This window comes from Scyliorhinus torazame, chromosome 18 (genome assembly GCF_047496885.1).
Source record: "Scyliorhinus torazame isolate Kashiwa2021f chromosome 18, sScyTor2.1, whole genome shotgun sequence".
Lineage (NCBI taxonomy): Eukaryota > Metazoa > Chordata > Chondrichthyes > Carcharhiniformes > Scyliorhinidae > Scyliorhinus > Scyliorhinus torazame.
Genome location: NC_092724.1, coordinates 142,022,945 through 142,042,633, shown reverse-complemented (window position 1 = coordinate 142,042,633; position 19,689 = coordinate 142,022,945). Strand labels below are relative to the sequence as shown.

At 45.5% G+C, this 19,689-nt stretch overlaps 1 protein-coding gene across 2 annotated transcripts in view; it reads left to right on the top strand.

Annotated features, from left to right (window-relative positions):
* Nucleotides 1-91: 91 nt before the first annotated feature.
* The window catches only part of LOC140395572 (Fc receptor-like protein 5), a 43,542-nt gene continuing 23,944 nt past the window's right edge, over nt 92-19,689 (top strand). For both annotated transcript variants that reach the window (XR_011936236.1, XM_072483523.1), the window contains exons 1-3: nt 92-275; nt 1,669-1,704; nt 13,828-14,106. Coding sequence is in view for 1 of the 2 variants with exons in the window: in XM_072483523.1 (XP_072339624.1) it covers nt 239-275; nt 1,669-1,704; nt 13,828-14,106 (352 nt within the window). In the remaining variant the exon portion in view is untranslated. The remainder of the gene's footprint in view (nt 276-1,668; nt 1,705-13,827; nt 14,107-19,689) is intronic.

The following is a 19,689-nucleotide window of genomic DNA, read 5'->3' as shown; positions in this document are numbered from 1 at the left end:
TTCTCATTTCCATTTATTATCACTCTGGTGCAGTTGTCATAGGGCAGAGCGTGCTAGAAACTCCCAGTCTCGGGTGTGGGCCACTCAAGCACCGGGCTGGCCCAGAGAGAAGGAGAGAGACATTTGTTCCACTTTGCTGTGCTTCTGAAGAGCAAATTAAGTCGTTTGACTTCGATCTGGACTCTCGCTGTTTATTAACAGCGAATTACCACGCAGAGGAAGGGGCAACTTGCTCAAGATGACGGGGATCCATTTCGACCTAATATTTTTGCTCGGTGAGTAATAATTTTAACGGTTGCCAGTTCTCAATGAAACAAGAAAACACTTGAGTGTGAACATCATCGTATTCTATGACAGTTGTTACTTTTTAAAACATCCATTTATGGAGCCATGGCATATTCAAATTAAGTTGGGTTTCTGTGAGGCACCCAAAAAGTTTGAAGTTTTCTCAGCGTGTATTTGATTAGAGAGATTTGTAAACGGGCTCAGTTAATATTTCTGTTTATACAGGCAGCAAATTGAACATTAAAACACAGAAAAGCTCTGACGAGAGCCTTTTTTTGTCGTTCAGAAATTCAATTTGTTCAGGGTCTGTTCAATCTCCGAGCAGTATTCAGAAATTTTGTAATTTTTCCACCTTGTACTTTGGGAGCAGTTCGCCGTCAACGAACCGTGGAAAAGTCCAGTGGTTAAGAGTGATTCTTCAAGGCGAAGTCTTTTGTTTCCAAGCGTACCTCGCTCCTGGCAAGAATTGGCTCGGTTTTCCGATATTTGGGCTTTTTCTTGAACGTTTGCCAAAAAACATTTGGTGAAATAATAATTGAGCAAATCAAGTCCAGATAGAAAACAGAATGGTCGCTAATAGAACTTTAGGGTAAATCAGCCAAACATTTTTGAAAGGAATAAATGCAATATTTTAAACAATAAATGTTTACATCTGTTCTCAAAATATATCGCTGAAAGCATTTGATGGTCATCATTAACCATACCTTTTGCATTGTCTCCACCTCGCTCGACCGTATGTCAACTGACCAATGGAATACTGAACCACCCCGTGTTGTCTGTTGCATGGGATGATGATACACATTTGGCTGAACTACACCTACTAACTTTTTTATTACTTTTTCTGAGTTACCAAGCCAGGGCTCAGAGTGTGGACAGGGGCAAACCCCTAATCCAGCTCCTCGTCTGCTCCAAAAACCAATTAGAATTGAACCCAATTCATGGCCCCACAAGGGAGACATACCAGATCTGAGCCAAAAGGCAGAGCAGACACTTGATCTTAACCAAAAGGCTGAGAAGCGATTACGTCTGCTAACTTTAACCTCTCGGGTTTATGATGTCTTTAAACTTAATTTGGGGGATCAAGTTGTTCAGGTGCAATAGGGGCTGTTTAGCCCAGGGCTAAATCGCTGGCTTTGAAAGCAGATCAAGGCAGGCCAGCAGCACGGTTCAATTCCCGTAACAGCCTCCCCGAACAGGCGCCGGAATGTGGCGACTAGTGGCTTTTCACAGTAACTTCATTTGAAGCCTACTTGTGACAATAAGCGATTTTCATTTTTATTTCTGGTGTTTAAGTAAGATTTAACCATCACACAAACATACATAGAAACAAATATTAGTGCAAACGCTGCCATGTGCATAAATGATGCTATTCTCCTCTTACAGCTGTGGTTCAATCTGCTGAAGACCAGGAACTCTCAGGTGAGCACTACAGTATTGTATTCTTAGATTGCATTCACCTCTTTTAAAAGTACTGTGTAGTTATGTCATTGACATGCTGTGTTTAACTCTATTGCCATAATTATTTGAAACATTTTTGTGGTAACTATTTGTCTGTTTGGTGAATGTTGTGTGACACAAAGCTCAAGTATAACCCGAGGTGTCATGATGGTAAAGCCACACTGCTTGAAATGTCTGTTGACCTTAATTCTCATTAAGCTCAGGTCTAAAGCCGTGTCTTGATCGGAGTCACAAGCTAACTACAATATACTACTGATATAACTCATTACTAAGGCGACTCCTTTATCAAGAAGGGTATAAAAAAAATGTACATGCAGGTTATTGATTATTGTAGCATAACTATATTTTTGTTTTAGTACAAATGTGCTGACTAAGGGACCAACATAATGAAGTCGCCATTGACGTCATCTGAGCTATTAGACAGCATTGTGGATAGCAGATAAGAGAGAGATATTGGCTATCTTCTCACTACCAGTATTATTTCATTCGTTAAAATGGGACCACAGTATGTGATGGCCACAAGCATTGGTGGGCTTTACAGAACGTTCCAAACAAAATGATAATCAAACATGTAAGCATTGTAACTCCAGGAAGAAGATACAGTGTATCTGTGATGAATTAGAAAAGTCTCAGTTCTAAAACTGAAAAGATAAAAGTCATAAAGAAAACAAGAGAAACCTGAGGAACGATGTGGAATCTCAAAGAAACAAGTGAAAAAATTAATCACAAAGGAAGAGGCATGTGGAATACAAATATACAATGATCACTGCTTTCAACTTCTGCACTTCCTGTTCTGGGTTGGGTGCATGTATTGGAGCAGGAGTGAGGAATTTTCCATGATTTTTCTGACTATTTAGTTTAGTGGTAGGGGCATGTGTGCATCAAAAGTCCACCAATAGCACTGAGCAGGAAAATCCCCAAATGGTGGCAGAAAATAGTGCAAATGAAATTCTGAAATCGTAAATAGATGTCAAGCAGGTGGTTAGTAATGTGTTGTCATTGTAACAGGTTGGAATGTAAATATGTGTATCGTTAAGGTCATAAAAGCTATGGAAAGAAAATTTTACGCTGAGAATTGAAGAATAACTATTTTAAAATGGCTGATAAAAGATTTCAAACTAAACCTCAGGAAAGGGCAAATTAATGACCTACTGTGGGACTTAATGGCTCATTCCAGCTATGGCAGAAGATGGCTTCAACACTCTGACTATTGTCGTTCAGTTACTATGAACCCCTCATTGGCCCCATTGAATTGGTAATGGATCTTGAGAAAATGAGCACAGATGAAGAAACAACTTATATCACGCCTGTATCATAATATAGCATTCCAAGGCACTTTACAGGAGCGTTATAAAACAGAATATTACACCAAGTCACATCAGAAGTTATTAGATCAGTTGACCAAAAGTTCGGTCATAAACGTAGGTTTTGGAAGGAGCGTCTTAAAGGTGGAAAGTGAGGTCGAGAATTGGAGAAGTGTAGGGCAGGAATTCTAGTGCTCTGGGCCTAAACTACAGAGTGATGAGAGCATGGAAGAATTTGAGAAAAGGATGAGAATTTTAAATGAAGACATTGTTTGACTGGGAACGAATGCAGATATGTGAGCACAGGGCTGATAGGTGAATGGGACTTGGTGTGAGTTAAAATATGGACAGCAGAGTTTTGGAAGTCCTAAAGTTTTGGATATCAATAGGATATGGCCAGCCATTGGAATAGCACGGTAGCATTGTGGTTAGCACAATAGCTTCACAGCTCCAGGGTCCCAGGTTCGATTCCCGGCTTGGGTCACTGTCTGTGCGGAGTCTGCACGTTCTCCCCGTGTGTGCGTGGGTTTCCTCCGGGTGCTCTGGTTTCCTCCCACAGTCCAAAGATGTGCAGGTTAGGTGGATTCGCCATGCTAAATTGCCCTTAGTGTCCAAAATTGCCCTTAGTGTTGGGTGGGGTTACTGGGTTATGGGGATAGGGTGGAGGTATGGACCTTGGGTAGGGTGCTCTTTCCAAGAGCCGGTGCAGACTTGATGGGCTGAATGGCCTCCTTCTGCACTGTAAATTCTATGAAATAGTCAAATCCAGAAGTAGCAAGGCATGAATGAAAATTGCAACAGCAGATGAACAGAGACAGTGCAAAGTCAGGCATTGTTATGGAGGTCTTAATGATGCTGCGAATATGAGGTCACTAACTCCTCTTGGGATCAAATATGACGCCAAGATTGTAAATGGAGGACTTTCAGTGCTGACAGTTAAGAAAAGGTCGCACATAAGGTAGCTCCCGCTATGGTCTTTGTTTTTTGGACTTTTTAAACCCGGTTCCCAGGGATTTTGGTTATCAAAACTGGCCCATCATATGGGATGAAGAATTTGTCAGCAAAAATGTGTTGAAATCTATGAAGCAGGTTGGTGACAAGAGGATTATTGGGGGTAATCCTTTGACAAAGTGAGAAAGCCATCGATGCTCAGCAGGTGGGAAGGTGTTGGACCCGGCCTTGGGTGGGGCTGCTGATATCACGGTGGAAACGCTGACTGAGGTGATGTCGCAGGAGTTTGACAAACAGTTTGGGAAGCATTTTGAGGAGCAGGGCAGGGTGATGATGGAAACCCTGAAGCGATCAATTGACGAGGCACTTGATCTGATTCGTGAGAAGCCGGAAAAAAACCTCTGAGGTGGTGAATATGGAGAGCTGCTGAAGGGTTTGGAGGCAGCCTTGTTGAGGCATGGGGATTAGATCATCTCGTTGGAAGCTGAGATGTTCTGCTGGAGGAGACCCTGAGGGCAAAGGTGGATAACAGGAGACAGAAACTCAGGAGGGGGTAGTGGGCCCGAAGCTGACTGAGTACTTTTCTCAGATGTTCGCCAAGGTTTTGAGGGGTGGGAAAATGTTGCCTCCTGAGTTGGATCGGGCCCACCCGAGTACTCCGGTGGAAGCCTCGGGTGAATGAGCCACCGAGGGCGGTAATTATTGGATTCAACAGCTTCCAAGAGAAGGAGCAGATTGTGCAATGGGCCAAAGTGAATCGGGACTCAAGGCGGGAAGGAAGCATCATCGGATATACCATGATGTCGGAGAGGAGTTGGCGAAGTGGCGTGCGGCTTTTAATAAGGCAAAGTCAGCGCTATTCAGGAGTGGAGTCAGGTTTGGAGTGGTGTACCCGGTGAGGCTGAGTGATCTTCCGTTCGAAAGATCATTTTTTCAATCAGTTGGAGGTGGCGGAGGGTTTTGTCAAGGAGCATCAGCTTGGACTTGCTTAAATGGATTTAATTGGGACTTTAATCGGGAGGGTTGAGAGGGGTTGGTTTGGGATATGTTGTGGTTTGTATCTGTTGTTTGTTTGGGACTGAAGGAGCTACGGTTGTTGGGGGTGGGGGGATAGTGGTCAGGGTAACCGTATGGGGAATATATAGCCCCGGAGTGGTGGGGGGGGAGCGTTTAAGTGTTGTAAGGGTGTTTGGCTTTGGATACTCTTCTGTGGCTGGGACGAGCTGGGGAGTGTTCCTTTCTTTGTTATTTGACCATACACCCTGGGTAGGGGTTTCCTTTGCTGGCTGTAAAGTTACAGCTTGTGAACGGAGTGAGGTGGGAAGGAGCTGTGGCTTGTTGGACCTACTTGGACAAGGTTCAGTGAACCTAGTTTGTTTGGTGGGGGTGGGAGGTGGAGTCAGTGGTTGGTGGGGGTGGGTGGGGGGGGGGGAGTTGGTGGTTGGTTGGGGGGGAGGTTTGGTGGTTGGTTGTGGGGGGAGAGTTGGTGGGGGGTGGGGGGGTGAGTTGGTGGTTGGATGGGGGCGAGGGTTGGTGGTTGGTTGTGGGGGGAGAGTTGGTGGTTGGTTGGGGGGGGAGTTGGTGGTTGGTTGGGGGGGGTTGGTGGTTGGTTGGGGGGGGGGAGTTGGTGGTGGTTGGGGGTGTGGGGGGCGCCCGAGTTGGTGGTTTGTGTGTGGGGGGGGAAATGGTGGTTGGTTGGGGGGGGAGAGTTGGTGGTTGGTTGGGGGGGGGGGAGTTGGGGGTTGGTTGGGGGGGGGAGAGTTGGTGGTTGGTTGGGGGGGGAAGAGTTGGTGGTTGGTTGGGGGGGTAGTTGGTGGTTGGTTGGGGGGGGGAGAGTTGGTGGTTGGTTGGGGGGGGGGAGTTGGTGGTTGGTTGGGGGGGAGAGTTGGTTGGTTGGGGGGGAGAGTTGGTTGGTTGGGGGGGGAGTTGGTGGTTGGTTGTGGGAGGAGGGTTGGTGGTTGGTTGGGGGGGAGAGTTGGTGGTTGGTTGGGGGGGAGAGTTGGTGGTTGGTTGGGGGGGGAGAGTTGGTGGTTGGTTGGGGGGGGGAGAGTTGGTGGTTGGTTGGGGGGGAGAGTTGGTGGTTGGTTGGGGGGGGAGAGTTGGTGGTTGGTTGGGGGGGGAGAGTTGGTGGTTGATTTGGGGGGGAGAGTTGGTGGTTGATTGGGGGGGGGAGAGTTGGTGGTTGATTGGGGGGGGAAGAGTTGGTGGTTGGTTTGTGGGGGGGGGGAGGAGGTGGTGGTGGGGCAGAAGAGGGAGCCAACTTTCTGGTAAGGTCATTTCAAGTTTATGGGGGGAGGGTTCGGAATATCACTGGGACTAAGGGTTTTTCTTTTCCTCGTAGGGGCGGGGTTGATGGCTGTCTTGGGTGGGACCTGGGCACGGGCCTACCGAAAGTGGTGATCTTTGTCTTCTATCTTTAGGAATTGATCACAGTCAGTGGTTGGGAGCGGGGCTTTGTTCTCATCTTCCAGTGACTCTGATCCCAGAGGATCTTCCCAACACCGGATCAGATGGGTTTTTTTTTGGTGAGGTTTCCAGTACGTTTAGCTGCTGCCATGATCGAGTATGGTTGGACATCCCAGTGGAAGAGAAACATTTATTTTCATTTCTCATACAATCTGCTGCGATTAATGGCTCTGTAAATCGTCCTTTCATTTCTGGACCAGCCCCATCTATCTTAACAACACAATGACATTGCTCACAGCACAGTGATGGCAAGAAACAAATTGGGAGACATAATCCTAGGATCTAAATAATATGGAACTCATAATGCCTTCAGCCTTTCCTTCTTCCATCCAGCTAATTGAGCATCCAGATGTAGCTCAATACATTTTTGATTAGAACATTGCTAAAAAAAATGAATAACAAACATTGTCATTGGACAGGTGATGTCAAATATTTGACATCTACTGTGACCTTTTGTGCCTTCATTGCTAAAATTGTAAAGCAGAAAGCAGATTGTGCATATGTTTTTTAAATCATTGAGAGCTTTACTTCCTTGATTACTGAACAGTGGTAGATGTTGTTTAGTATTTGCACACATGTGAGGTACATTTATCTGAATTTTTTACTGAAATGAATAAATGTGGCAAAAACATTAACACGTAGGCATGTCTGTGGCAGGTCAACAGTTTCTCCTCGTGCCTTTCTAGGTAAATATCTTTTAAATCAGCACCATTGAAGCAAGGTTATAAAAGACTATGGGTGCACTTTAACGGCTGCGTTGCGTCCAGCGAGGATCTGTGCAGGCCAGTTAGATCTCAGGACAGGCCCAAACCGGGAACTGCGCTTGGCGGTTTGCGATCTAACTGCCCCGCTCCAGTTGGCAGGATCCGGATCTCGCCAAACGTGGTGAGAAACCAATAAACACCAATTAAGGCCAATCTCCATCTCATTAACGAGATGGTCGTCCAATCCAACAGCCGCCTGCAGTCTAACCGGCTCCCCAGCGATGGGTCGTGCAGGCGGCGATTAGTATGGCCATGACACCTGGGGCTTTCCCGGGCCATTGGAGGCCCCAGGGTAGTTGGGGATAGTACAGGGTGGCTCCCTGGCACACAGGCACCTTGGTACTGTCGCCCTGGTACTGCCAAGGCACCCAAGGTAGCATTTCCCAGGCTGGCAGGAGTTCATCCAGGGTAGCAGTGGCAAGGGTCAGGGCCTGGAGGGAGACATGTCCTTAAAAGGATGGATGAGGGGGTATGAAGACACCTCCAAGTTGGGAGAGGAGAGGGTGAAGGTGGGGCTCCTGGAATGGGGAAGCCCCAAAAGGGGCCTGAAAAGGGGAGGGGAACCTCAGCGCCCCATAATGGGGTGTCGTCATTTGGGGGGTGGTGTGGTAATACCCATGTATGTGTGGGGGGGGGGGGAATATTGCGTGGGGGACCCTCAAGGTCACTTAGAGATTGAGGCACCCTTTCAAAATGGTTGCAGGGGGACCCTCAAGGTCACTTAGAAATTGGGGCATCCTTTCAAAATGGTGGCCCGATCTCAGAGGAGCCGGTCTGGCCAGCGAATTCAGCTCCCCAGTAATGGAAAGAAATTGTAGGTGTGGACTAGCCCAGGGAGAAATTCCCCAGGGCCTGAAAATGTGTGGTTAGATAGCAGTGGGGAATTCGGTGACAGAGCAGGGAGAAACTCTCAGCAAAACCTGCCTGAAACCACTCTTGAGAAATGTTTCCATTAGATCGCTCCCTACACCTTCCTGCACTTACACAGTTACTCATGGAGTGTCACCTGAGTAACATGCCCATCAGGCGTTTAATGTCATTATAAAATATAAACTCATACCTGGTGAGATTCAAAAGAACATGGAAGACATCTGGTTGTGGCAAATCGTTGAACCCACAGGAATAACGCAAAGCGTCCCCACACATCAATTGTACTTTAAAGATCATAATCAAATCAACGCCACAGAGAACAGAACTATTTGATGGTTACCATTTACATTAAATTTAGCTTCTCAATGAGCTAATGGGATTCAAACTTTTTAATCTGTTTTAAAAAAAAAAGTCACATTTGTTTGATGTTGTACATTTTAAAACAACCCAGCCTAGTGCAGCATGGTTTGAAAACTTGTTTAATGTGACCCGGTGAGTTTAAGTTTGTGGACACAGATTTTTCATCAAGCCAATCACCTAACAGAAAGAGAATACTGCATTGTTAGCAGCTTCCTATAGTAGTTGAAAATAGCTCTGTTAATCTAAATTCCAATTTCCTGGCCTTCTTTTCTACGTGTGCTACCACATCCTGGAGTGCAGATAAATTGAAAAGGATGAAGTTAACTGTTGTTTAATGGGAAGAAGGTCTCCTCTCTCTGATTGTTATGTAGGAAGCTGAAACCTTATTGGCAGTGATGAGTAGTGCCAGATCGCAAATATCTTTTAGTCTCCAGACACCGCCCCATTAAAAATTGAAACCTTTACCATTCTTCAAAAAGGAAAAAGATTTAATTTCCTCTGTTCGAGTAACTCTAGTTCCACAGACAATAGGGAAACATTCAAGCTAACGCTGACATTTAAGCTTCTCAGATAAACCAAATACTTAGTGCCTTAGATGAAGGAACATGCACAATTCCTATAACAAATAACCAGAGTGCAACCCTGCAACAATCCATGTAACATAACAATTGCACAAAATATTCCTTTTTCCTCACTTGAATAAAATCACACGGGCGATGACGCTAACATTCGACAAAGCTTCAGTTAATTCAGACTGTCATTTTGTGAAGGAGACTTTCCTTTACAACCATGGCTGAAATTTTGAAGAGACTGAGGAAAATTTCAGGCAGTAAGGACTATGGCCACCTCATTATCTGGACTTGGATTTTCTTTTACCCGCTCCTCCCTCAGGACTGCAGCCAAGTAAATTCTACTACGATTTGAATTTAAATTTAAATTGCATTCATTTGAGACTTTAACCATATCGACACAGGAGGCAGTTTAGTGCAGTAACTCAGGAAATTTTTAATAAGTTGTACATTAACACTTGTCAGCAACAGGGCAGGACTTGCCTGGCATGTAACTGTTCTTGCTTCCTGGTTTAGCCTTGGGCAAGTTGACACTCCGACTCTGTTCTCTCCCCACAACATCTGCTTCCCTGTGGACATCAAGCTCTTCAGTTTCAAACTTGCTACATAACTTTCTCAGTGAAAGCTGCTGCTTAGTAATCAATTATGTTATTGGCCTAAATGGGGCAAGGCTAAATTCTAATTGGCTTACGGGTGTGTGATCAGTCATTATCAGTTTCTTTTTAAAAATAAATTTAGAGTACCCAATTCATTTTTTCCAATTAAGGGGCAATTTAGTGTGGCCAATCCATCTACCCTGCACATCTTTGGGTTGTGGAGTAGAAACCCACGGAAACACGGGGAGAATGTGCAAACTCCACACGGACAGTGACCCAGAGGACCTCGAACCTGGGACCTCGGTGCCGTGAGGCAGAAGTGCTAACCACTGTGCCACCGTGCTTCCCCAATCATCATCAGTTTCTAACTGGTTTCTCAAGGGTGATGATCATCTATTGATTTAATTTCCCATTGTCCCTTGACTGGCCCTCTCAGGTGTCAATTACTTGTGGGGCCATCCCTCTCATTAAAGTTTGTTTTTGTTACTTCTTAGTAAGATTAAGTAATGTTTATATCTTCCTTGCCCATTTGTTCAGGATAGGAGAAACATGCCGTCATGCATGTGTTTATTCCTCAAAAGTAGTTTTTTTCCTATTTGGCGCAAGAGTGGGAAGGGAACTGGGGCCAAACCATGGCTTACAAGGGAAATTAGAGATGGTATTAGATTCAAAGAAGAAACACACAAATTGGCAAGAAAAAGCAATAGACCTGAGGATTGGGAGCAGTTTAAAATTCAGCAAAGGCAGATCAAAGGATTGATTAAGAAGGGAAAAATAGTGTTTTAAAGTCAGTTAGTGGAGAACATAAAAACTGACAAAAAGTTTCTATGGGTATATAAAGAGAAAAAAATTGACAAAAATGAATGTAAGCTCCTTACAGTCAGGAACAGTGGAATTCATAACAGGAAACAAAGAAATGACTGAGGAACTAAATTTGTTCTTTCCTTCTGTCTTCACAAAGGAAGACATGAATAATGTACCAGACATTCCGAGAAATGCATGTTTTAGTAAGGATTAGTAGAGAAATGGGGCAGGATTCTCCGACCCCCCCGCCGGGTCGGAGAATCGCCGGGGGCTGGCGTGAATCCCGCCCCCGCCGGTTGCCGAATTCTCCGGCACCGGATATTCGGCGGGGTCGGGAATCGCGCCGCGCCGGTTGGCAGCCTCCCCCCGGCGATTCTCCGGCCCGCGATGGGCCGAAGTCCCGCCGCTGTCAACCCACGCCTGCCGGCGTGGATTGAACCACCTTTGGGACGGCGGGACACGGCGGCGCGGGCGGGCTATGGGGTCCTGGGGTGGGGGCGCGGGGCGATCTGGCCCCAGGGGGGTGCCCCCGCGGTGGCCTGGCCCGCGATCGGGGCCCACCGATCTGCGGGCGGGCCTGTGCCGTGGGGGCACTCTTTTCCTTCCGCGTTCGCCATGGTCTCCACCATGGCGGAGGCGGAAGTGACCCCCTCCACTGCGCATGTGCGGGGATGCCCGTGAGCAGCCGCTGACGCTCCCGCGCATGCGCCACCCAGCAAAGTCAGTTTCGCGCCAGCTGGCGGGGCACCAAAGGCCTTTCCCATCAGCTGGCAGGGCGGAAATCAGTCCGGCACAGGCCTGGCCCCTCAAGGTGAGGGCTCGGCCGCTCAAGATGCGGAGACTTCCGTACCTTTGGGGCGGCGCGATGCCGGACTGATTTGCGCCGTTTTTGGCGCCGGTCGGCGGACATCGCGTCGATATCGGAGAATCCTGCCCATTGTTTGGGGGGAACTGATGGAATTAAAGGCTGATAAATATCCAGGGCCTGATAATTTTCATTGGAGAGTACTTAAAGATGTGGCCCTATAAATAGTAGATCCTTTGTGGTCATTTTCCAAAATACTTTGGACTCTGGAATGGTTCTTCCAGATTGGAGGACAGCTAGCCTGCTTTTCAAAAAGGTAGGTAGAGAGAAAACAGGGAATTATCGACCAGTGAGTTTAACATCGGTAGTGGGGAAATTGTTTGAGTCCATTATCAAGAATTCCATAGCACAACCTTTGGAAAGTAGCAGTATAATAAGACAAAGTCAGCATGGATTTACAAAGGTTTATATTCTGGAATTATTTGTGGATATGACTAATAGAGTTGACTAGAGAGAACCAGTGAATGTGGTTTATTTGGACTTTCAGAAGGCCTTCAACAAGGTTTCACATAGCTGATTATTATGTAATGTTAAAGTGCATGGAATTGTGGGTAGTGTCTTGAGATGGATAGAAAACTGGTTAGCAGACAGGAAGCAAAGAGGTGGAATAAGTGGGTATTTTTCCAAGTGGCAGGCAGTGACTAGTGTGGTGCCACAGGGATCAGTGCTAGGGCCCCAACTATTCACACATTTATTAATGATTTGGACAAGGGAACTAAGTATATTATCTCCAAATTTGCAGATGATGCAAACTTGGGTGAGAGGATGAGCTGTGAGGAGGATGCAGAGATGCTTCAGCAGGATTTGGACAGGCTGAGTGAGTGGGTACATGCATGACAGATGCAGTGCAATGTGGATAAATGTGAGGTTATCCAGATGGGTAGCAAAAATAAGAAGGCAGATTATTACTTGAATCGGTGTAAATTGAGAGAGGTGGATACTCAAAGAAGTCTTACAATGCCAGGTTAAAGTCCAACAGGTTTGTTTTGAATCACTAGCTTTCGGAGCACTGCTGCTTCCTCAGGTGAGCACTGCTCCTTCATTCACCTGAGGAAGGAGCAGTGCTCCGAAAGCTAGTGATTCGAAACAAACCTGTTGGACTTTAACCTGGTGTTGTAAGACTTATTACTGTGCTCATCCTAGTCCAACGCTGGCATCGCCACATCATGGATACTCAAAGAGACCTTGGTGTTCTCGTGCATTAGTTGCTGAAAGTAAGCGCACAGGTACAGCAGACAGTCAAAAAGGCAAATGGTATGTTGGCCTTCATAGGGAGAGGGTTTGAGTATAGAAATAAGGATATAATTGTACAGAATGTTGGTTAGACCACATCTGGAAGTATTGTGTGCAGTTATGGTGTCCTTATCTGAGGAAGGATGTTGTTGTTATAGAGGGAGTACAACAAAGGTTTACCAGGCTGATTCCTGGGATGGCAGGATTGTCATATATGGAGAGATTCAGTCGGTTAGGATTATATTGATTGGAGTTCAGAAGAATGAGAGGGGATCTCATTGAAATTTATAAAATTCTAACAGGATTAGGCATACATACATATACATACAATTTACAGTGCAGAAGGAGGCCATTCAACCCATCGAGTCTGCACTGGCTCTTGGAATGAGCACCCTACCCAAGGTCCACACCTCCACCCTATCTCCATAACCCAGTAACCCCACCCAACACTAAGGGCAATTTTGGACACTAAGGGCAATTTATCATGGCCAATCCACCTAACCTGCACATCTTTGGACTGTGGGAGGAAACCGGAGCACCCGGAGGAAACCCACGCACACACGGGGAGGATGTGCAGACTCCACACAGACAGTGACCCAAGCCGGAATCAAACCTGGGACCCTGGAGCTGTGAAGCAATTGTGCTATCCACAATGCCACTGTGCAGGGTAGATTCAGAAAGAATGTTCCCCATGGTGGGGGGAGTCCAGAGCTAGGGGTAATAGATTTGTCCAGTGACGAAGGGAAAGTTGTTTGGAGCTGGTCAATTTAAACAATTCACCAATTGTTGTGTTTTATGCCTCCGAGATTTGCAGAGATAATAAACAAGTTTATATGACTGAGCAGGAGTTTATTTACAATGCTTTTGAAAGGTTTGCTCTCTCATGCTTACCCTTTTCTTGCTTTTCATTTAGTTTCTCTTTCTCTGTTACTAAACCCAGTCTTGACTAATGTCACACAGAGAAGAGTCTACAGATACATATAAACTGTTGAACTATCGAATGCAACAAACACCCCAATGGACAAATACCCAGACCCAGGTCAGGCTTGGCTCAAAGAATATTAACTTGAACGCGTGCTACCAGAGAGCTGCCACTACTCATGTAACTGAAAAGTGGGTACCGCAAGGATAGAAGACTTTTAAAGACCAGTGGAAAATTCTACCCCAAGCATACAATTCCATCTGAACTTTTCCAGTGGATATTCTGACAAACAGGGGATGTGGTAGATTTGGTACAGTGTGAGATTCAATTTATTCACATCCAGCTGAAATAATTAATTTTTATCTGTATTCTTTCCCTAGGCCAATTATTAAATCCAACTATCCACGGTCCGGACAGAGTTAATATAAATGACACGGAAACAATTTCCTGCAATGCATCGACAGAAACACGTTTGATAATGTACAGTTTATTCCGCGAGACGACACTCATCCAAGCAAAGAATGTATCGACACCTAATGCGGCTAACTTCTCAGTGTCATTTCACAGTGAGAGTGATGCAGGGGCATACAAATGCAAAGCTGATAGCGGTGATGTCACCAGAGCAAAATACAGTGAAAGCATCAACATTGCAGTATTAGGTACCATTGAAACTGAACCGTGTAAAATTCTACCCGTGCAGGAGGTGAACAGGGAAAGGGGGAATTTATACTTAGCATTACAACCAAATGTTAATTTTCTGAATTATATCTTGATTTCAAATACCAAATAGCCCATTGAACAAATGTTTCTTAATTGAAGATGGCCGGCAATCTGCCTCAAACCTTAATCTAAAACCTGAAGCAAGTTAGTGTCTAGATAACTCACAGTGCCAGGGACCCGGGTTCAATTCCGGCCTTGGGTGACTGTGTTGAGTTTCTCCCCGTGCCGGAATGGGTTACCTCCGGGTGCTCCGGTTTCCTCCCACAGTCCAAAGATGTACAGGTTAGGGGGATTGGCCATGTTAAATTGCCCGAATGGGCTGAGTGGGGTTTCGGGAATGGGGCGGGGAAGTGGGCCTAGGTACAGAGAGTGTCGGTGCAGATCTGATGGGCTGAATGGCCTCCTTCGGCACTGTAGGGATTCTATGATATCTTTCTATGGAGTGGACTTTGCATCAAATCTCCTCTGCCTAAAAACAGGGTAACGCCACTCCTAATTTATTTCCTCTTCCCAATGCTCATAGCATCTTTGCCCCTCCTTAGCCTTTTGCCCAGACAAGGCATGGCTGAAATAAACTGGTCTCAATAAATAACAGCACTAATGTGAACATGTGACTCTCTTCATTTCTGTTTTATGTCTCTTCTGTGAAGTTGCTTTGAAATTTGATGTTTGTACCCTACCAACGGCTGCCTAAATTTTGGGAGGTGTTTCAACTTTCCTTAGAGCTTCATCTCAGATTCTTCCAATGCATGCAAGTGAGGCAGGCTGGTTAGAGGCCCATCGTGGTTCTCTGGGACTTTGACCCGGTTGTATTAAAGACTGCTAGACTGTCCTCATTCCCCACATCTCCTCACCCCCGGCTCACCCCATGCCTGCTTGTCTCTCCCAGGCCCCCTCCATGTCCCCTCATGCCCTCAAGCCCCTTCCATGCTCCCCATATCCCTCATGACCCCTCCGTTTCCCCCTCACATCCCCAACCCTCCCACAGGCCTTCTCATTTCTCCCATGTCCCCCATGTATCCTCGACAGCCACTCACCCAACATCCAGTCTGGGAAAATCTCAGGCATGTGGAGATGAAAATAATTAAACTTCTAGCAATCCAATAAAGGTCTTGTTGCACATTCTCCCCTCTCAATCTGTAGCTATTCAAATAACAATCTGCCTTCCTGTTTTTGCTACCTTACATTTGTCTACATTATATTACATCTGGCAGGCATTTGCCCACTCAGTCAACTTGTCCAAATCACACGGAAGCATTTCTGCATGCACCTTTCAGCTTAGCCTCCCACCTGCCTTTATGTCATCTGACCATTTGGAGATATTACATTTACTTCCCTCATCTAAATCATTAATATATATTGTGAATAGCTGGGGTCCTAACAGTGGTCCCTGCGATACCTGATGAGTCACTGCCTGCTAATTTGAAAAAGACCCATTTATTCTTCCTCTTTGTTTCCTGTCTGTCAATTCGGTTTCTATCCATCTCAATACGCTACCCCAATCCCAAGCGCTTTAAATTTACACGCTAATCTCTTATGTGGGACTTGTTGAAACCCTTCTGAAAGTCCAAATAAATCATATCCATTGGCTTCCCCCCTCCTCAACTCTGTTAGTTACATCCTCAAAGAATCCCAGTAGATTTGTCAAGCATAATTTCCCTTTTTATAAAACAATGCCTCCTGTCCAGTCCTGTACTGTTTTCTACGTGCTCTGCTATTAATATTTTATAATGGACTGTAACATTTTCCCCACTACTGACGTCAGGCTGACTGGTCTATAATTCCCTGTTTTCTCTCTAACTCCCTTTTTAAATAATGTGGTTACATTAGCTACCCTCCAATCTGCAGGAACTGTTCCAGAGTCGATAGAATCTTGGAAGATGACCACAAATGCATTCACTATTTCTAAGGCCACTTCCTTAAATACTCTGGGATGTAGATTATCAGGCCCTGGGGATTCATCGGCCTTCAATCCCATCAATTTCCCAACACCTATTTCCTACTAACCCTCTCACTAAACCCTGTGTTCCCCAACATTTCTTTTTTTAATTACTTTATCAGAGTTACAAAGCCAGAGCTGAGAGTGTGGGCAGGAGCAAACCCCTAATCCAGCTCCTTGCTTGCTCCAAAAACCAATTCGAATTGAATCCAATTCATGACCCCCACAAGAGAGACATACCAGATCCAGGCATCACACCTGACCTCATATTCACCTTAGCCAAAAGGCCGAGAAGCGATGTTCCCAAACATTTCTGTTATGTTATTTGTGTCCTCCTTTGTGAAGACAGAACCTCAGTATGTATTTAATTGATGAGCCATTTCTTTGTTCCCCATTATAAATTCCCCTGTTTCTGACTGTAAGGGACCTACATTTGACTTCATCAATCTTTTTCTCTTCACATACTTCACGAAGAAGCTTTTACAGTCAGTTTTTATGTTCGCTGCAAGCTTACTCTCATACTCTACTTTCTCCTTCTTAATCAATCCGTTTGTCCTCCTTTGCTGAATTCTAAACTGCTCCCAATCCTCAGGTCTGCCTTTTTTTCTGGCCTATGCCTCTTCCTTCGATCTAATACTATCTCTAATTTCCCTTACAAGCCATGGTTTGGGCACCTTTCCCAATTTATTTTTGCGCCAGACAGGAATGAGCAATTGTTGCAGTTCACTCATGCACTCTCTAAATGTTTGCCATTGCTTATCCACTGCCATCACTTTAAATAATATTCCCCAATCCATTATCATCGTAGTTTCCTTTATTTCGATTCAGGACCCTAATCTCAGAATCAGCTACATCACTCTCCATCTTGATGAAGAATTCTATATTATGGTCACTCATCCCCAAGGGGTCTTGCGCAGCTAGATTTGCAATTATTCCTTTCTCATTACACAATACACAGTCCAGGATGGCCTGTTCCCTAGTTAGTTCCTCGGCGGATTGGTCCAGAAAACCATCCCATATGCACTCCAGGAATTCCTCCTCCATGGTATTGTTTCCAATTTGATTTGCCAAATCTACATGCAGATTAAAGTCACCCATAATTACAGATGTTTCTTTATCGCATGCATCTCTAATTTCCTGTTTAATGCCACCCCCAACATCACCACTACAGTTTTGGAGTCTATGTACAACCCCCCACTAATGTTTTTGCCTCCTTGGTGTTTCTCATTGTTAATTGCGTTAATTTCTTCTTTAACCAACAAAGTAACCCCACCGCCTTTAACGTTTTGTCTGTCCTTCCTAAACACTGAACATCCCTGGACATTCAATTCCTATTACTGATCACCCTGCAGCCATGTATTTGTAATCCCGACTCTATCATACCATTTACAACTATTTGCATGATTAATTCATCCACTTTATTGTGAATTCTCAACCCAATAAGGCACAAATCCTTAAGGCTTGTCTTTTTAACGTTCCTTGTCCTGTTCCCATTTTTGTGGCCCTGTTTGATTCTGGCCTTTCATTTCTCTGCCTGTCACTTTTCTTACTCCGCTTTCTGTCTTTTGTTCTTGTCTGTGTTCCCCCTCCTCTGGCTTCTTGTATAGTTTCCCATCCCCCTACTATTTTAGTTTAAACCCTCCTCAACCACTCGAGCAAATACTCCCCCGAGGACACCAGTCCCGGTCTAGCCCAGGTGTAACCCATCCAATTTGTCGGAGTCTCACCTCCCCAGAACTGGACCTAATGTCTCAGAAATCGGAAACCCTCCCCCTCACACCATCTCCTCAGCCATGAATTCATCTGATATATCCTGCGATTTCTGCTCGGACTAGCACGTGGCACTCATAGTAATCTTGAGATCACTGCCTTTGAGGTGCTACTTTTCAACTTACTTCCTAACTTCTTATATTCTTCTTTTAGGACCTTTTCCTGTTGTTTATCTATGTTGTTTGTACCGATGTGTACCACAACCACTGGCTGTCCACTCTCCCCTCCAGAATGTCCTGTAACCGCTGTGAGACATACTTGACCCTAGCACTAGTAAGGCAACAAACCATCTTGGAGTCTCGTTTACGGCCACAGAAACGCCTATCTATTCCCCTTACAATTGAACTCCCTACAAGTATTGCATTCCCACACTTTTTACTCCTGCCCTGTGCAGTAGAGCCAACCGTGATGCAACATATTTGGCTGTTGCTGCTTTCCCCTGAGAGGCCATTCCCCCCCCAACAGTATACAAAGCATATGTGTGTTTGCCAGGCAATGAACACAGGAGATTCCTGCACTTCCCTCTTGCTCTGCCTGCTGGTCACTCATTCCCTTTCTGCCTGTGGGGTCTTAGCCTGCGGTGTGACCACCTGTGCTATCCACGATACACTCTGCCTTGTTGATGCTCCACAGTGTCCCCAGCCGCAACTCAAGCTCCGAAATCCAGTCTTTCAGGAGCTGCAGCTGGAAACACTTGCTGCACATATGCTGCCCAGGGCACTGGAACAATTCCCAGCTTCCCACATGGAGCAGGAGGGGCAGACTATGGCTTTGAGCTCTCCTGCCATAACCTAACCCTTTAAATTCAAACTTCGGGAAGATACTTAAAATCAAATAATATCAATTACTCTAGGGCGCTTCTTTCCTGGTCCTCCTTTCATTAGAATATATGGCGCAGTGAATAGCACTGGACTGCGGCACTGAGGACTCCACAGACATTCGAATCCCGGCCCTGGGTCAATGTCTGTGTGGAGTTTGCACATTCTTCCCATGTCTGTGTGGGTTTCACCGCCACAACTCAAAAGATGTGAAGATTAGGTGGATTGGCCACACTAAATTGCCCCTTAATTGGAAAAAAAAATAATTGGGTACTCTAAATTAAAAAAAGAAAATTAGAATACATATAGAATACAAACTGTATGTCAAATGTAGACCTTACCAACTATAAGTGATAAAAGTAGTAAATACCTACCCAACCAGCCTCACCCAATCAACTGCTTCCACTTGCCCGCGTCATTCTAAAATCCTGACGTCACCTCAGGAGCTCCAAACTTCAAGCTAGCTCTTCACTCTCATCCTCGCTCTTCTTTGTGCTCATTTTTTCCCTCCTGATTCTGCTCGGTCTCACCATTTACCTTCCTGGCTCTGCTCTCAGTCTCGTTGTTTCTCGCGCTTTTTAAATCTTCCTGGCTCCGTTCAGTCTTGCTTCTTCTTGCATTCTTTTATCTCCCTGGTTCCGCTCCAAAGTCTCACTCTTTCTTACACACTTTTATCCGCCCAGCTCTGCTCCCGGTCCAGCACTCTTTCTCGCGCTTCTTTATCTTCCCGTCTCCGCTCTCAATCTTGCTTTTTCTCGCCCTCTTTTATCCTGCAAGCTCTGCTCTCAATCTTGCTCTTTCGTGTGCTCCATTTTCTGCCCAGCTCCACTCTCAGTCTTGCTCCTTCTCGCGCTCTTTTATCCACCAGCTCCGCTCTCAGTCTCTCTCTTTCTTCTGCTCCTTTATCCTCCCAGCATCGCTCTCTGTCTGCTCTTTCTTGCACTCCTTTATCCCCCAGGCTCCGCTCTCATTCTGCTCTTTCTCGTGCTTTTTCA